Source organism: Plodia interpunctella, chromosome 22, assembly GCF_027563975.2.
Source record: "Plodia interpunctella isolate USDA-ARS_2022_Savannah chromosome 22, ilPloInte3.2, whole genome shotgun sequence".
NCBI classification, from domain to species: Eukaryota; Metazoa; Arthropoda; class Insecta; order Lepidoptera; family Pyralidae; genus Plodia; species Plodia interpunctella.
In genome coordinates this window covers 1975082-1987745 of record NC_071315.1, presented here as the reverse complement: position 1 = coordinate 1987745, position 12664 = coordinate 1975082, and the positions used below count along the sequence as shown (strand labels likewise).

The 12664-nt window shown below is 36.8% G+C and overlaps 1 protein-coding gene across 1 annotated transcript; it reads left to right on the top strand.

The window, feature by feature from the left end:
* Window positions 1-1114: 1114 nt before the first annotated feature.
* Window positions 1115-12243, top strand: Sac1 (Sac1 phosphatase). The gene is made up of 14 exons (XM_053762156.2): window positions 1115-1253; window positions 2043-2137; window positions 3489-3607; window positions 4359-4451; window positions 4883-5014; window positions 5409-5517; window positions 5832-5947; window positions 6302-6526; window positions 6914-7081; window positions 7470-7676; window positions 8019-8186; window positions 9329-9430; window positions 9543-9679; window positions 9888-12243. The coding sequence occupies exons 1-14, from the start codon at window positions 1216-1218 to the stop codon at window positions 9964-9966; spliced, it is 1788 nt and encodes a 595-aa protein (XP_053618131.1). The 5' UTR covers window positions 1115-1215; the 3' UTR covers window positions 9967-12243.
* The last annotated feature ends 421 nt before the right edge of the window (window positions 12244-12664 follow it).

Sequence of the window (12664 nt, the reverse complement as noted above, 5' to 3'; positions counted from 1 at the left end):
TGGATTTAGTACGTACTTCGTGAATTCCATATAAATAACATCGAATTGATATTATCGGAAGTAAACTGTAAATTTATCCGCTTGTCCCGATCTCGGATGAAAAGAGTATCGCTAGCTTAATAAACAAACTAGCGGTAATCAAGGCGCTATCGTTACTACTACCTTGTCATTAGTACGTACTTCGTTGTACCTGGGGTATTATGTAATCTGTGGTAGTACCTACTAATTATATTACGCAAAGCTCAGCGTAGATGGCGTTACTGGTATAACTAAGGTACACAAACATTGCCAATGGAGGCAAAAAGCCTATTTTCCATATTGTTGCAGATTTACGACCAAAAATACCTTCTACGCAATCATGGTGCGAGTTTAAAGGAAAAAGGAAGGATTTAGTGGATTATCCTGAAAATTGTAACACTATTTTAGGTCATGTTCTGCATTATTTGATAAACTGTGGTCATAAACTGATATAAACTTGATTTTGACTAAAGGTTTTACCTGTATGAAGTCTATATTTTAATAAGTCACTTCACGAGTGAAGTGATCTGAGCTTTATTCGACCGTTTACTGGTTCGAAAATTTTACAGCGTGAGGCGTATCCCACAGTTTTCGAAGTTTTTTATCTTATGGAAAACTTTTTATCTTTTCCCAATACTTCGGCACCCGAATATGCGACATTGTTGTATATTTTCACAAACGAATGCTTACATAATGAAATGATTAATAAAGTACTCTAAAATAAATGTTTTAATCGATATAGCAAAAGACGGCAAAGCTTTTGTGTACCTAACTTACAGTGCTGTACTGTGGCGGTATTCCATGATAATACCTTATTTTATTCATGAATTAATCCTACTGACAGAGTCGGAGGAGAGTATTTTCCTTGGAGGAGACGGAAAGACCTACTAACTCCATGATTTTATGTTATGGAGGTACTGCAATATAGATTTAGAATAGAAAGGGCTCCGCGCGCGGGCGGAGTAATGATACTGTCGTCGATCGACTAAATAAATATTGCAGTCACTTTCTTTTTCGATTGTCAACGCACTGTACCTACAGCATGCATGATATGTTGTCATTATATGAATGTCTTATAATGTCATGTCATGTTTGTCATTTTTTGTTCGGAAGTTCGGCTCGGGGAGTCGGGGAGTTGAAGTCGTTTTGTGCTCGTAGTCATATAATAAAATTAATTTGTTATAGAAAGCTTAAATCATGGCAGATCGTACGATTATTCACGACGATATAAAACTGTAAGTGCTTACCACTTTGTATACGAACTCAAAATAGGCCGACAGAAAAAAATCAAAAATTATGCTAACCATCTGGCTTCGTATTGTGTTTTGGAATTTCTATGACTTTTTCTTTTATTGTCATTTTTCTTTTCGTAACTTTTTTCTTTTCCGACCTTTTGACTTTATTTTTTACATGAAACATTTAGAAAATATTCAAGTATTCGGTGCTTACCATTTTCTTACTATTGAACACGTATTTGCACTAATTACCCGTCTTAACATTTTTTATTAACACTAACCGAACCCTATTATCTCTGAAGGTTGTAACAACAACAGTACTTTAAGAATAAATCTATTTCAGCTATAACTTTTATATAAAATCTGATCATAGAGATAGCTTCAATGTATTTATGGCAATTCTGATCTATAACCTTTAGCTGACACAAACTATACTAAAATCTGATTCATTTATAGGTTACTAGCTGGCCCCTGGGGCTTCAACAATAATTCAACAATTTTTTGGTAAAGAGTACCCTATGTGTTATTTCAAGTTATATTCTAACTATGTATCAAATTTCACAACAATCTAGATGATTTTGTGTGATACAGTAACAAAGATATACCCATCATCCTCACAAACTTTCGTATTTATAATGCTGGTAGGAAGTATATTTTTAGAATTATAAAACATTTAATGATGCCTGATATATTGATGCATTCTCCAAAATATCTGTGACAGATATTTTTGAGGATGCATCAATATACAGAATTCAATAAATAAAATATTGGTGTTTTTTATTTTTTCAGATATACAACAGCAGAAAAGTTTTACATGGTGCCAAATATTAATCCCAGTGAGGTCCTGGTTATAGACAGATCCACGGGAGAAGCTTCTGTGAAAAGTAATTTTTCTTATTAACCTGTGATGTCCCACATTCAATCCAGCGATAGGACTAACTGATGGACTAGAGCCTGTTTTGCCTCATTCAAAATGTGAAGAAAAGTCATAATTTTTCTCTAAACTGAGACAACACAGGAGCCACAAAACAAGCACAGTGAATATGTTGCCGATGTAATATTGCCAAATATTGTATACAAAATTTACGTTAGCATTGTGGTTTGTGTAGATTACATTCAGTGTTATAACTAAATATACTTTTGTGTGAGTAGGTTTTGACAAATGTATATTTGTTGGTTTGTAATATCTTTATTGTACAAATAACACATGTTAAAAGCACACAACACAACAAGAAGGTAAATATACAAGGCAAGCTTCCAGCCAACCAACCGTTAACAATAACCAACAGTCAACCTGTGTATTTATTTATTTATTTATTGAGTAATAGACAGGCATCTTCAGCAGTGTCTATGTCAAGCAGCGAAAGTTTCTAGATATTTCACTATAAAAAGTCACATCACTGATATAAATTAATAACTTTATATTGATTCAGATTTTATTCACAACAGTGACACATTGTTCACTTCTATCCACTTACCAAGTCTTTATTTATTAATGTTTCATCCATTTAATTCCAATACTTTGATAAAATAGGGAATACTTATCAATATAGGCTATTTATCAATCCAATAATTTGCTGATAAATATCTTGCAAAGCGGATTTAGGTAGTTACCTGTTTACCGCTACATAACTAACTTGTGCATTGTCAAAAATTGTTTGACGACCTCGGTGGTGCAGTGGTAAAGTGCTTGCCACTGAACCGAGAGGAGGTCCCGGGATCGATCCCCGGTCGGGTCATGATGGAAAATGATCTTTTTCTGATTGGCTCGGGTCTTGAATGTATATCTATATATGTATATGTTTAAAATATAGTATCGTTGAGTTAGTATCCCTTAACATAGTATCCCATAACACAAGTCTCGAACTTACTTTGGGGCTAGCTCAATCTGTGTGATTTGTCCTATTATATTTATTTATTTAAAAGTGCGTTTGTTTGTTTGTCCTTCGAGATCGGAAGGTTCATGAGTGAGGTAGAGGCTACTTCTAGAAAAAATGGTGATAATAAAATTGATATGCCCAGTGAATAGCCATTGTTTCGCTGTTGTAAAGATGGCACCTTTGTGTATCTGATACGTCGACAATAACAGGCTTTTAGTTCCATATTTGTTTAGATACTTTAATAAAGATAAACAATTTGAACTTATAATCTTAAAACTGGTTTTTATTTGCGCTTTTTCTGTAGCAAATTTATAAAAATGTATTTTTTAGTAGTTGTAATGTATTTCTATTTCAGGCTATGATTCAGTGAAGATTCCAATACCAGAGAGTGCTTACAAACCAGTGTGCGGGTTTCTTGGTTCAATTAAATTGATATCTGGACTGTATTTGGTCATAGTCAAGTATAGAATATTGGTAAGTGTTTATTAAATCACTCAACCTCACACAATAGAGGTTATCACTTATTAAAATGCCGGCTATACACTAGAAGGCAAACAGTTTACCAAGTTTTCCTATTTTGATGCACACTGCTGATTTATCCTTGCGGTAAATAAAAACTATCATACGAACAATGCAGTGCATTCACATCAACATCTGGTCATCAGATTTTTTTATTCCTTATTCATAATTCATTGTGGAACATAGGTTCATTAGATGGTTAGTATTAATGAAGTCCGCTATGTCTTATCATTGGGGTTTACAATGTGATAACATAGGATATTTTTTAATGAATAAAATTTATTCAAATAATAGGATCTCGCTTCTCTTCATAGTCGTATTCCTCATGGCTGAGGGTCGTGGTCATTACGTGGAATGAAACACACACAACAACTTTCTTGGCATTATTAATGGAGTGGTTTGCCATTGCCTTCTCCATTTCACAGGCAAGTTAATAATCAACCAGTGTGCGGGTTTCCTCACGATATTTTCCTTCACCGGAAGCAAGTGGTGGTATATGAAAACTACTATACATGAGTCATATTAGTATACAAACTTCGATCCACAGGTGGGCGACTTAACCATTACAGATTCAATACTAGGATCTTAATAAATAAAGTAAAAAGCAATAATGGCAAGTTAAAATTGGATTCTTTCATGCATATGTCAAAGCTTTTGGTAATTAGAACACATTTTATTCTTTAAACTATTCCATTTATAATTTCAGGTTGGTAGACTGAATGGCCATGACATATATGAGCTGGCCGGAGCTGATATCATTCCGTATGCGCGGTCCACAACACATCTTAACAGTAAACAGGTATGTGGCCAACTTCAACTGTATTTTCTACTTTTATTTTATCGAGAGGTCAAGTCGCTTAAAGGCATCTGACTGAGTGACGTATCCTCATCTCGTCGTAGTGATTCCCTTCAAATCCCCTCAAATGTTTCAGATCGTCAGAAAATGTGTCAAATGTCATTATTACAGCGTCGAAATCCTTATTCTAACATATTATAAAACAAAGTTCTCTGCCGCGTCTGTCTATCTGCCTATACGCGATAAACTCGAAAACCACCACACGGATTTTTGTTTTCCTCAATAGTTAGTGGGTTTCCTGAGCAAGTGTATAGTTTACCCGAGCGAAGCCGGGTCATGCTGACACGTATCTTTTACAAGTGGGTTGCACACTGGCATATGTATTTCCGCCTTTAAAAATCTTAATAGTAAACAGGTATGTGGTTGTTATTTAGATTGAAGACAACAATACGTACGAGCGACTAGTCCGCTACGCCCTGGAGACCCCTGGCTTGTACTTCTCATACGGCCACGACATGACTCACACGCTGCAGCGGCTACACTCTGTATCTCCTGATTTCCACAAGGTGAATATTTTTAACTAACTTTCGCCCGCGGGTGAACGTCCATTTCCCACGGGAACAGTACGCTCTTACTGTGGTGAAAGATAGACGTCATTCTTCTAATAAGACATTTTAAGATTTAAGCACAAATTAGTAACGAAATAGTGATTTTGTATCATACTATTTTTCGAGTACGCTGGGCTTGTTTTCCAAGAATGTAACTCGCCTAGTGTGTTGGAATAAATAGCGCTGAATTTGGTTTTATATTAAGCCACATTTCGAGAACGAACTTGTTTTCTGATAATGAAAACTCGCCTAGCGTGTTGGAATAAATAGCGCTGAATTTTTTTTTGTTTGAAACAATGAAAAGTCGCCTGGTGTGTTGAGAATTAAATTGCAAGTTACATTTTTCCGCTAGATGTCGCTAGCCACTCGTGCGGACCCGCGCTTCCTGTGGAACGGCCATCTCCTTAAAGACTTCTCCCACGAACAGTTCCAGAACTTCACACTTCCACTTATACAAGGCTGTATCCTTTATACATAGTGTAATTACTGGGTATTGTGGCAAAAGACCACAAAGGTGACCTATAATAGGATACGCGCTTGTGACATGGTGTTACATAGGCTGCGGTGACCACTTACCATTTGATGGGCCACATGACACTTTGACTGCTTGGTAGTATAAAAAAACCGCCCCGTTATAATATAGGTCGTATTAGGCGACTAAGGGACAAGAAGAATATACCGCGAGCCATTACGAATAGGGGGCGAAGCTCATATACATTGTACTTATATTAGAAATATCAAATTATTTTTATTCTATCCTTAACTTCCGGTGCAGTTGTGTCAATAAACAATGTGACAGTAAATGGCCACCAGCTGACGTGGGCGCTAGTGTCGCGTCGCAGCGTGCAGCGAGCCGGTACTAGATTCTTTATGAGAGGAGTCGACACTCAGGTACATTTGAATTTGGAATTATTTTCTTTTCTTTTCAGTTTTCAGTCAGTATGTGACAAATTCGTAACATATTTTCTGTTTATTAGCATTTTCTTTAACATTTTCGGCCAGTTTCTTAAATGTTTGTCATTTTTGAGAATCCCAAAGTACTGGCCAATAACATTATTCAAAGTTTTTAAGCTACTATTTTTCTCTAATCCATGGTTTGAATTCGACAAACAAATAATTAACATAGTCCGTATTCTAGAATACTTTTGAATTTATTTCAATAAAGAATAACATTTTAATTACATAAAATGATCGCCACGATTTTCATGTCCTCTTGAAATGAAAAAAAAAAGAAAATTGACACAGGGCGATGTCGCAAACTTCGTGGAGACAGAACAGATCATAGAGCGAGGCGGTGAAAAGTCCTCATTCGTTCAAACCCGAGGTTCCATCCCGCTGTACTGGACGCAGTACCCCAACCTCAAGTACAAGCCGGCCATGGAATTAGCGCACGAAGACCACGTGGCCGCCTACACCAAGCATCTAATGGACCAGCAGCAGAGATACGGAAACCAGGTCTTGGTCAATTTGGTGAGTAATGTGTAATTTTGAAGTAGCGATATTTGCAAAACTGCACGCTTCTCGTACATTTCCCCGTCTAAAGAAAGAAAGAATGTATGAATGTATTTGTATTGAACAATCAACAAATCATATCTAAATCTAGTCGATGTTGTATTAAGGAATCACCGATATTCAATCTGACCCATCAAAAATTGCTTAGCTTAGTAGCAGTAATTTATGGCACCCAAAATTTATAACAAAATTCAAAATCAATTAAATTTCAATTTACTTAAAAAGCAGCTCAAGACTTCATAAATTGATCGTTAACATGGCTGCTGTGTGGCCTGTTCCACATTGTTCAAGACTTCTTTCTCGCAGACTCGACTAGTGTAGTGACTCATCCTCTCTTCCCGACAGATCGACCAATGCGGCAAAGAAGAAGCCCTAGAAAGGGGTTACCGCGCGGCCGTGGCGGCTGCAGCTTTACCGGGGGTCAGATACGAGCCCTTCGATTTCCATGCGGAGTGCAGGTCGATGAGGTACCATCGCCTGAACGTGCTCATTGACAGGATATCTCATGAACAGGTGGGGATTTGTTAAAAAACAAAGGAGAATTGAATGAATGACTGAACGTTTAAATGAATGAATAATTGATTGAATGAATGACTAAATGAATGATTAATAATAATATTAACCTACACGTATACAAATTTATTATTATTCTCACGAAAGTATGGGGAAAAAAATACAATCTTACCATGTCCTTGATGCTGCTGGGCAAAGTCTCGAGTCCTTTTTGTGATTTTACGGCAAGGTAAATTGAAGTAGACTTTATCCGGAAATTGATTTCGAGGTTACCCCATGTCATTTACCGTTGTATGTCAACTTGCTTTACGTTAGATTACGTAGTTGTATGACAATCTTATCATTACATTCTTCAGTCGTTTATATAGTCGGTGTTTGCTATCCATAGACAGAGTTCGGTTACTTCCTCTCACGCGGCGGCACCGTCCTCCTCCGGCAGAGCGGCGTATTCCGCACCAACTGCATCGACTGCCTCGACCGCACCAACGTGGTGCAGAGCCTGCTGGCGCGGCTGCAGCTGAACGCGGCGCTGCAGCTGCTGGCCATCAGCTCAGCCGGCGATGTGCATCCGCATCTCGACAGCTTGTTCAACAACGTGAGTTACGCTCGAAATGCGTTGTGGTCGCTGTGAAACGCTTACAACGCGTTGTGGTCGCTGTGAAACGCTAACAACGCGTAATGGTCGCAGCGAAACGTTCATAACGAGTTGTAGTCGCTGTGAAACGCTCACGGCGCGTTGTGGTCGCTGTGAAACGCTCACAACGTGAGTTATACTATATTATACTGTATATAAACGCACACGATGTGACTATCCTCATGAAACAACCGCAACGTGATTTCCTAACGCGTTATCTCTGAAAAATAACTACATACTTTTTCAGACAGCCCTAAAAACATTAGGTCAATATTTATACTAAAATATCTATGTTTCCTCTAGGTATGGGCAGACCACGCAGACATGATCTCAACGCAGTACTCGGGCACCGGAGCCCTAAAGACAGACTACACTAGGACAGGCAAACGGACATACAGAGGCGTCATACAAGATGGCATCAACTCATTGACGAGATATTACAAGAACAACTTTAGTGATGGCTTCAGACAGGTATTAAAGGCAACATGACCTTTATTACAACCTTTATAAGGTTGGTTCTTCAGCGTCGCACCTAAGACTACACCGGAACATCTTAAGTTATTTAAATGCCGATAGGTATTCAAGGTTAAATGACCTTTTTGTCAACATCGTTAAGGATGCTTTTTCATATTTGCACATAAGACGGACTAGACTAGTACTAAGATTGCATCAACTCATTGACGGGATATAACTTTAGTGACGGCTTCGTGCCATATGAGTTTGTATACCAATATGACTCATATATAGTAGTTTTCATAGACCACCACTTGCTACCGGTGAAGGAAAACAACTGAGCGAGTACGCGTGCGCACGCGTACACACACTGTGTGTGTGCACACATAGTGTGTGTACGAGTAAACATTGTTATCCGAATGTAGACCTTATAGTCTGTAAGTGATAAATATACAAATCTGTTTAAAACAGATATTACGGTTTATATTTATCTATATATGTATTTGTTATAAAATATAGTATCGTTGAGTTAGTATCCCATAACACAAGTCTCGAACTTACTTTGGGGCTAGCTCAATCTGTGTGATTTGTCCTAATATATTTTTGTATTATTTGTAACACTTTAGAAACAGAATTGAAAAACAGTGTTAAAACACTTCCAGTCACTGCAAAAGTCCTAGATGGAGAGTGTCAACTCTGTAGGACAAGTGGAAGATTGTGTTACAGGCACACGGTACAAGTAAAACCCAATAAAAGCTTGTTGTTAAGCATAATCCAATACAAACAATATGATATAATCCCGATATAATCTTTACATAGTGCTAGATTCGGCGTGGTTGGCAACAAATGGCTCAGGATAGAGACCTTTGGAAGACGGAAGGGGAGGCCTTTGCCCAGCAGTGGGACACAAAATACAGGCTTAAACAAGTACTAGATGAAGCGGTGGTAGTGTAATTCGGACTCAGTGACTCAAAATGACTGAATCGGTTATAAAAAAGAAACTTTTTGTTAAGCGTAACCCAATACAAACGATATTATATAATCCCGACATAATTACACGATATGTTACAAAATCCCGTTTTGCCTAAAAAAAATCTGGGAACGGCGTCCCTTGTTCGCGCCACTCCCAACGTCACTGGAATTCGCTCAACGTGTTCCAGGACTCCATCGACCTGTTCCTGGGCAAGTACGTGGTGGCTGACGGCGAGGACAGCACCGCGCGCTGTCCGCTGAGACAGGCCAAGGACTGGAAGTATATCGCTGTAAGTGCACTAAATCATTGTCTATTTTTTTTAAATTCATATGACGCGAAAGAATAACATACGACAAGTTTTCACATGTAATAAGTGTATGCTTTTTTTTATTTTCTTATAGTTCCCATCGGTGCTGCTGGTGGCGATGTCAATGTTCTGCGCAAGCGCAACCCTCCCACAGAAGTACACCAGCGAGGTGCTCATGTACCTCATGTTCTGGGGCGCGGCCGTGGGCGCCACTCTCACCTTTATTATGAAGTGAGTATTCACGCCTTATGGGATCAATTGGGGAGGGGGGGGGGAGGTTCATTGCGAACTGTTGGTGTATCATATAAAGAGCGGTATTCTCACCGTTATTTCCTTCATATTAGGGGTTAAAATAGATGGGTAGAATTGAGAATTAGAGATCGCCTTTATCGGTTGTAAAAAAGAAACTTTTTAAAAATAAATTGTTATATTTTGTCAGGCACGGCACAGAGTTCGTGGACTGGCCGCGTCTGGAAGCCGGCGGTCTAGCGGTTGCGCGCGCGCAGCCGTCTTTATGATCGCGGAGCTGCGCCTCGTAGTCGTTGTCTAGCTGTCTCTCTCACATCAACGTGGCCGGTGACGAAACCGTCTCTCCCACTCCACGGAGAGCTGCGGAAATATAGCCGTCTCTGTTCCACGCATGTGAATACCTGCCTTCATTGCTAATGGATTTCGGTTGAGCTCATTCGAATTTCAAATGAGACGTTTACGTTTTCTAAAATTCAAATTGTGTTACTATTCTATTAGAAAGCCCGTCACAGCCAAACCGAAGTTAAAATTGCTGTGATTGACTAAAGCGTGAGACGTCAAATTTGAAATGAGAATTGCAAATAAATGGTTGTACAAAATAAAAATCTTCCGACCAAATCTAGGCTTTCGCTAATATCAAATATATTTTACGAGATTTTAACTAATTATTTATTAATTAGTACGATTGTTAAAACGTTATGGGTGTTTTTTGTGATTGGTCCAATTAAATCATGGTTTACTTAATTTCTTACGGTATGTTGGTATGGTTGAATATTGCCAAAGAAGAAAACGATTGTATTGTGACTAATATTATGTCAAATTTTAATGAATCACCAGAAGGCGAATGCGTGAAATAGGAGTACTCCCTCAGAAGTTATATACGATTATTAAACTATTACGTCAAAAGTTGTATACAATTATTAAGTCTTTGAAATTTTCTTTTTCTAAATACATGTCTTTTAATAAAATGCACTATAGTATAAAAACAAAGTCGCTTCCCGCTATCTGTTCTATGTATGCTTAGATCTTTAAAACTATGCAACGGATTTTGTTGTGGGTTTTTTTAATAGGTACAGTGATTCCAGAGGAAGGTTTATATATATGTAACATGCATAATATTGTACCCGTGCGAAGCCGGGGCGGGTCGCTAGTAAAATTTATAATAGGGAATATTTACAGAAAATATTAATTTATTCCTGTATTGATGAAAGTTTGAATAACTAAAGTAAATTCCTTCAATACCCGCCTCCAACATACAAACTCACGCTTACCTCTTTATAATAATAGTATAGATTGGACACAGCGCTACTATAGAATCAATAGCTTAATTTTAGATCGTTTAGTAATGGATACGTAGTTACGGAAACAAATCTTCTAATAAAATTTTGTGCCGTTTTTATTGCGGGGCGATTTAAATAAATCACACATTTACGAAAATAATTGTGTTATTACAAATGCACACTTACAAGAAACTGCAATACTAATTTATTTTTTGGCACACCAATACGGTTCACACTAAAACAAACGTGTATGTGCATTTAATAGTACACTCAAATGCAAAGGGATTGAATTGTACAACGAAAAAATATATCGACAAATCGATTTCTGAATTGTTTTTCTAGTGGAGGGTGATATTTTCGAAAAATATGATTGTATTTAGTGTATTTTTATGTATATGTTGTACCCGGCAGAGGGGAACGCGCAGGCAAGGCTTATCCTTTACTAAATGCTCTAAAAGCTTAATCATTCACGCATTTGCCTTGCCTATGTGGCATCAAGTAGCATTTGTAACCATTCCATTAGAATCTATTCAATTTGTTTAGTCGAAAACGTGGTTGTTTTGTGAACAAATTTGGATGCACACGAGCGTTTACCAAACATTTTTTTATTAACTTCTAATGGCGTTTATCATATATTTTTTAGAAACTGCCAAATCTTAGGCTTTTAATCAATATATTGTAATCTAACCTAAATGTGTATCTTTTAATGGTGTCATATTGTTTATTTAATTAATGATCATGATTTTTACAAATATTTTGATGGATAACGCTTGTGTGTATCTATCTATTTATGTGTAGAGATGGCAAACGACGAAACGGGGGGCTTGTTTTTTTTTAAATTGTAGAAATGACATTGCGATGATTTTTTTCTGGCAACACTAGATCATGTGTGTCACAAATAAGATCGTTTTATTTTACATTTTAAATGGCGTTTTGTGCATATGGCAACATAAATCATGTCTCTCATATTTTTATTCTTCTGTTTTTTGAAGGCTTAGTATTGCCATACAAAATTGTGCACCTTAATTTCGATCTTGCCTTGCCCTGGTTTTAAAGTTCCAATTCCTATGTGATTATGTTTGGTGTTGCTAGCTTTCCCTTGTAAATACTTCAACGTTGTTGAATTTGCAGTGTTGTTTCTACAAAAATGTTAAGTTGTTAATCTATTTTATTTCATTTTGTGATTGATCGATTAATTAATTAATTGATAATTTAATCATAGTTTTATGGAAAGGTTTATTTAACTTCAATAAAGCGTCAATCGAATTTTGGGGTTTTATTTTCTTAGGGTGGTATTATTTATGGTACTGGTACTTCCCTTACTTCCTCTATCTAGTCAAATTATTTTTGTATTTCAATATCAATGATTGTTTTGATATTGAAAAATCTCAGGATATATTTTAAACATTACTCGTAAATAGTGTTTATTTTTATTTATTATTAGTGTTTATTTTTATTTATTATTAGTGTTTATTTTTATTTAAATAAATTTTATTTTTAATTAAATAAACTCTTCGCTGGGGTTATTATTGGCTACTTATATCTAAAATACTTACAAAAATATGTGGTTACTGAGGTAATAAGCTAAGACAATCTAACTGCGTTTTCCTATTTTGTTGACTTCACTACCAAACCAAAAATAAACACGCGACAATATATATTTTATCAAATGTTCCTATTAGTTGAA

Bases quoted from the DNA above. Each gene is read 5' to 3' on its own strand.
- Sac1 (XM_053762156.2), top strand. From the start codon at position 1,216: ATGGCAGATCGTACGATTATTCACGACGATATAAAACT. The intron at 3,608-4,358 runs GTAAGTGTTTAT...TTATAATTTCAG, and splicing joins TAGTCAAGTATAGAATATTG to GTTGGTAGACTGAATGGCCA. The intron at 4,452-4,882 runs GTATGTGGCCAA...GTTGTTATTTAG, and splicing joins CACATCTTAACAGTAAACAG to ATTGAAGACAACAATACGTA.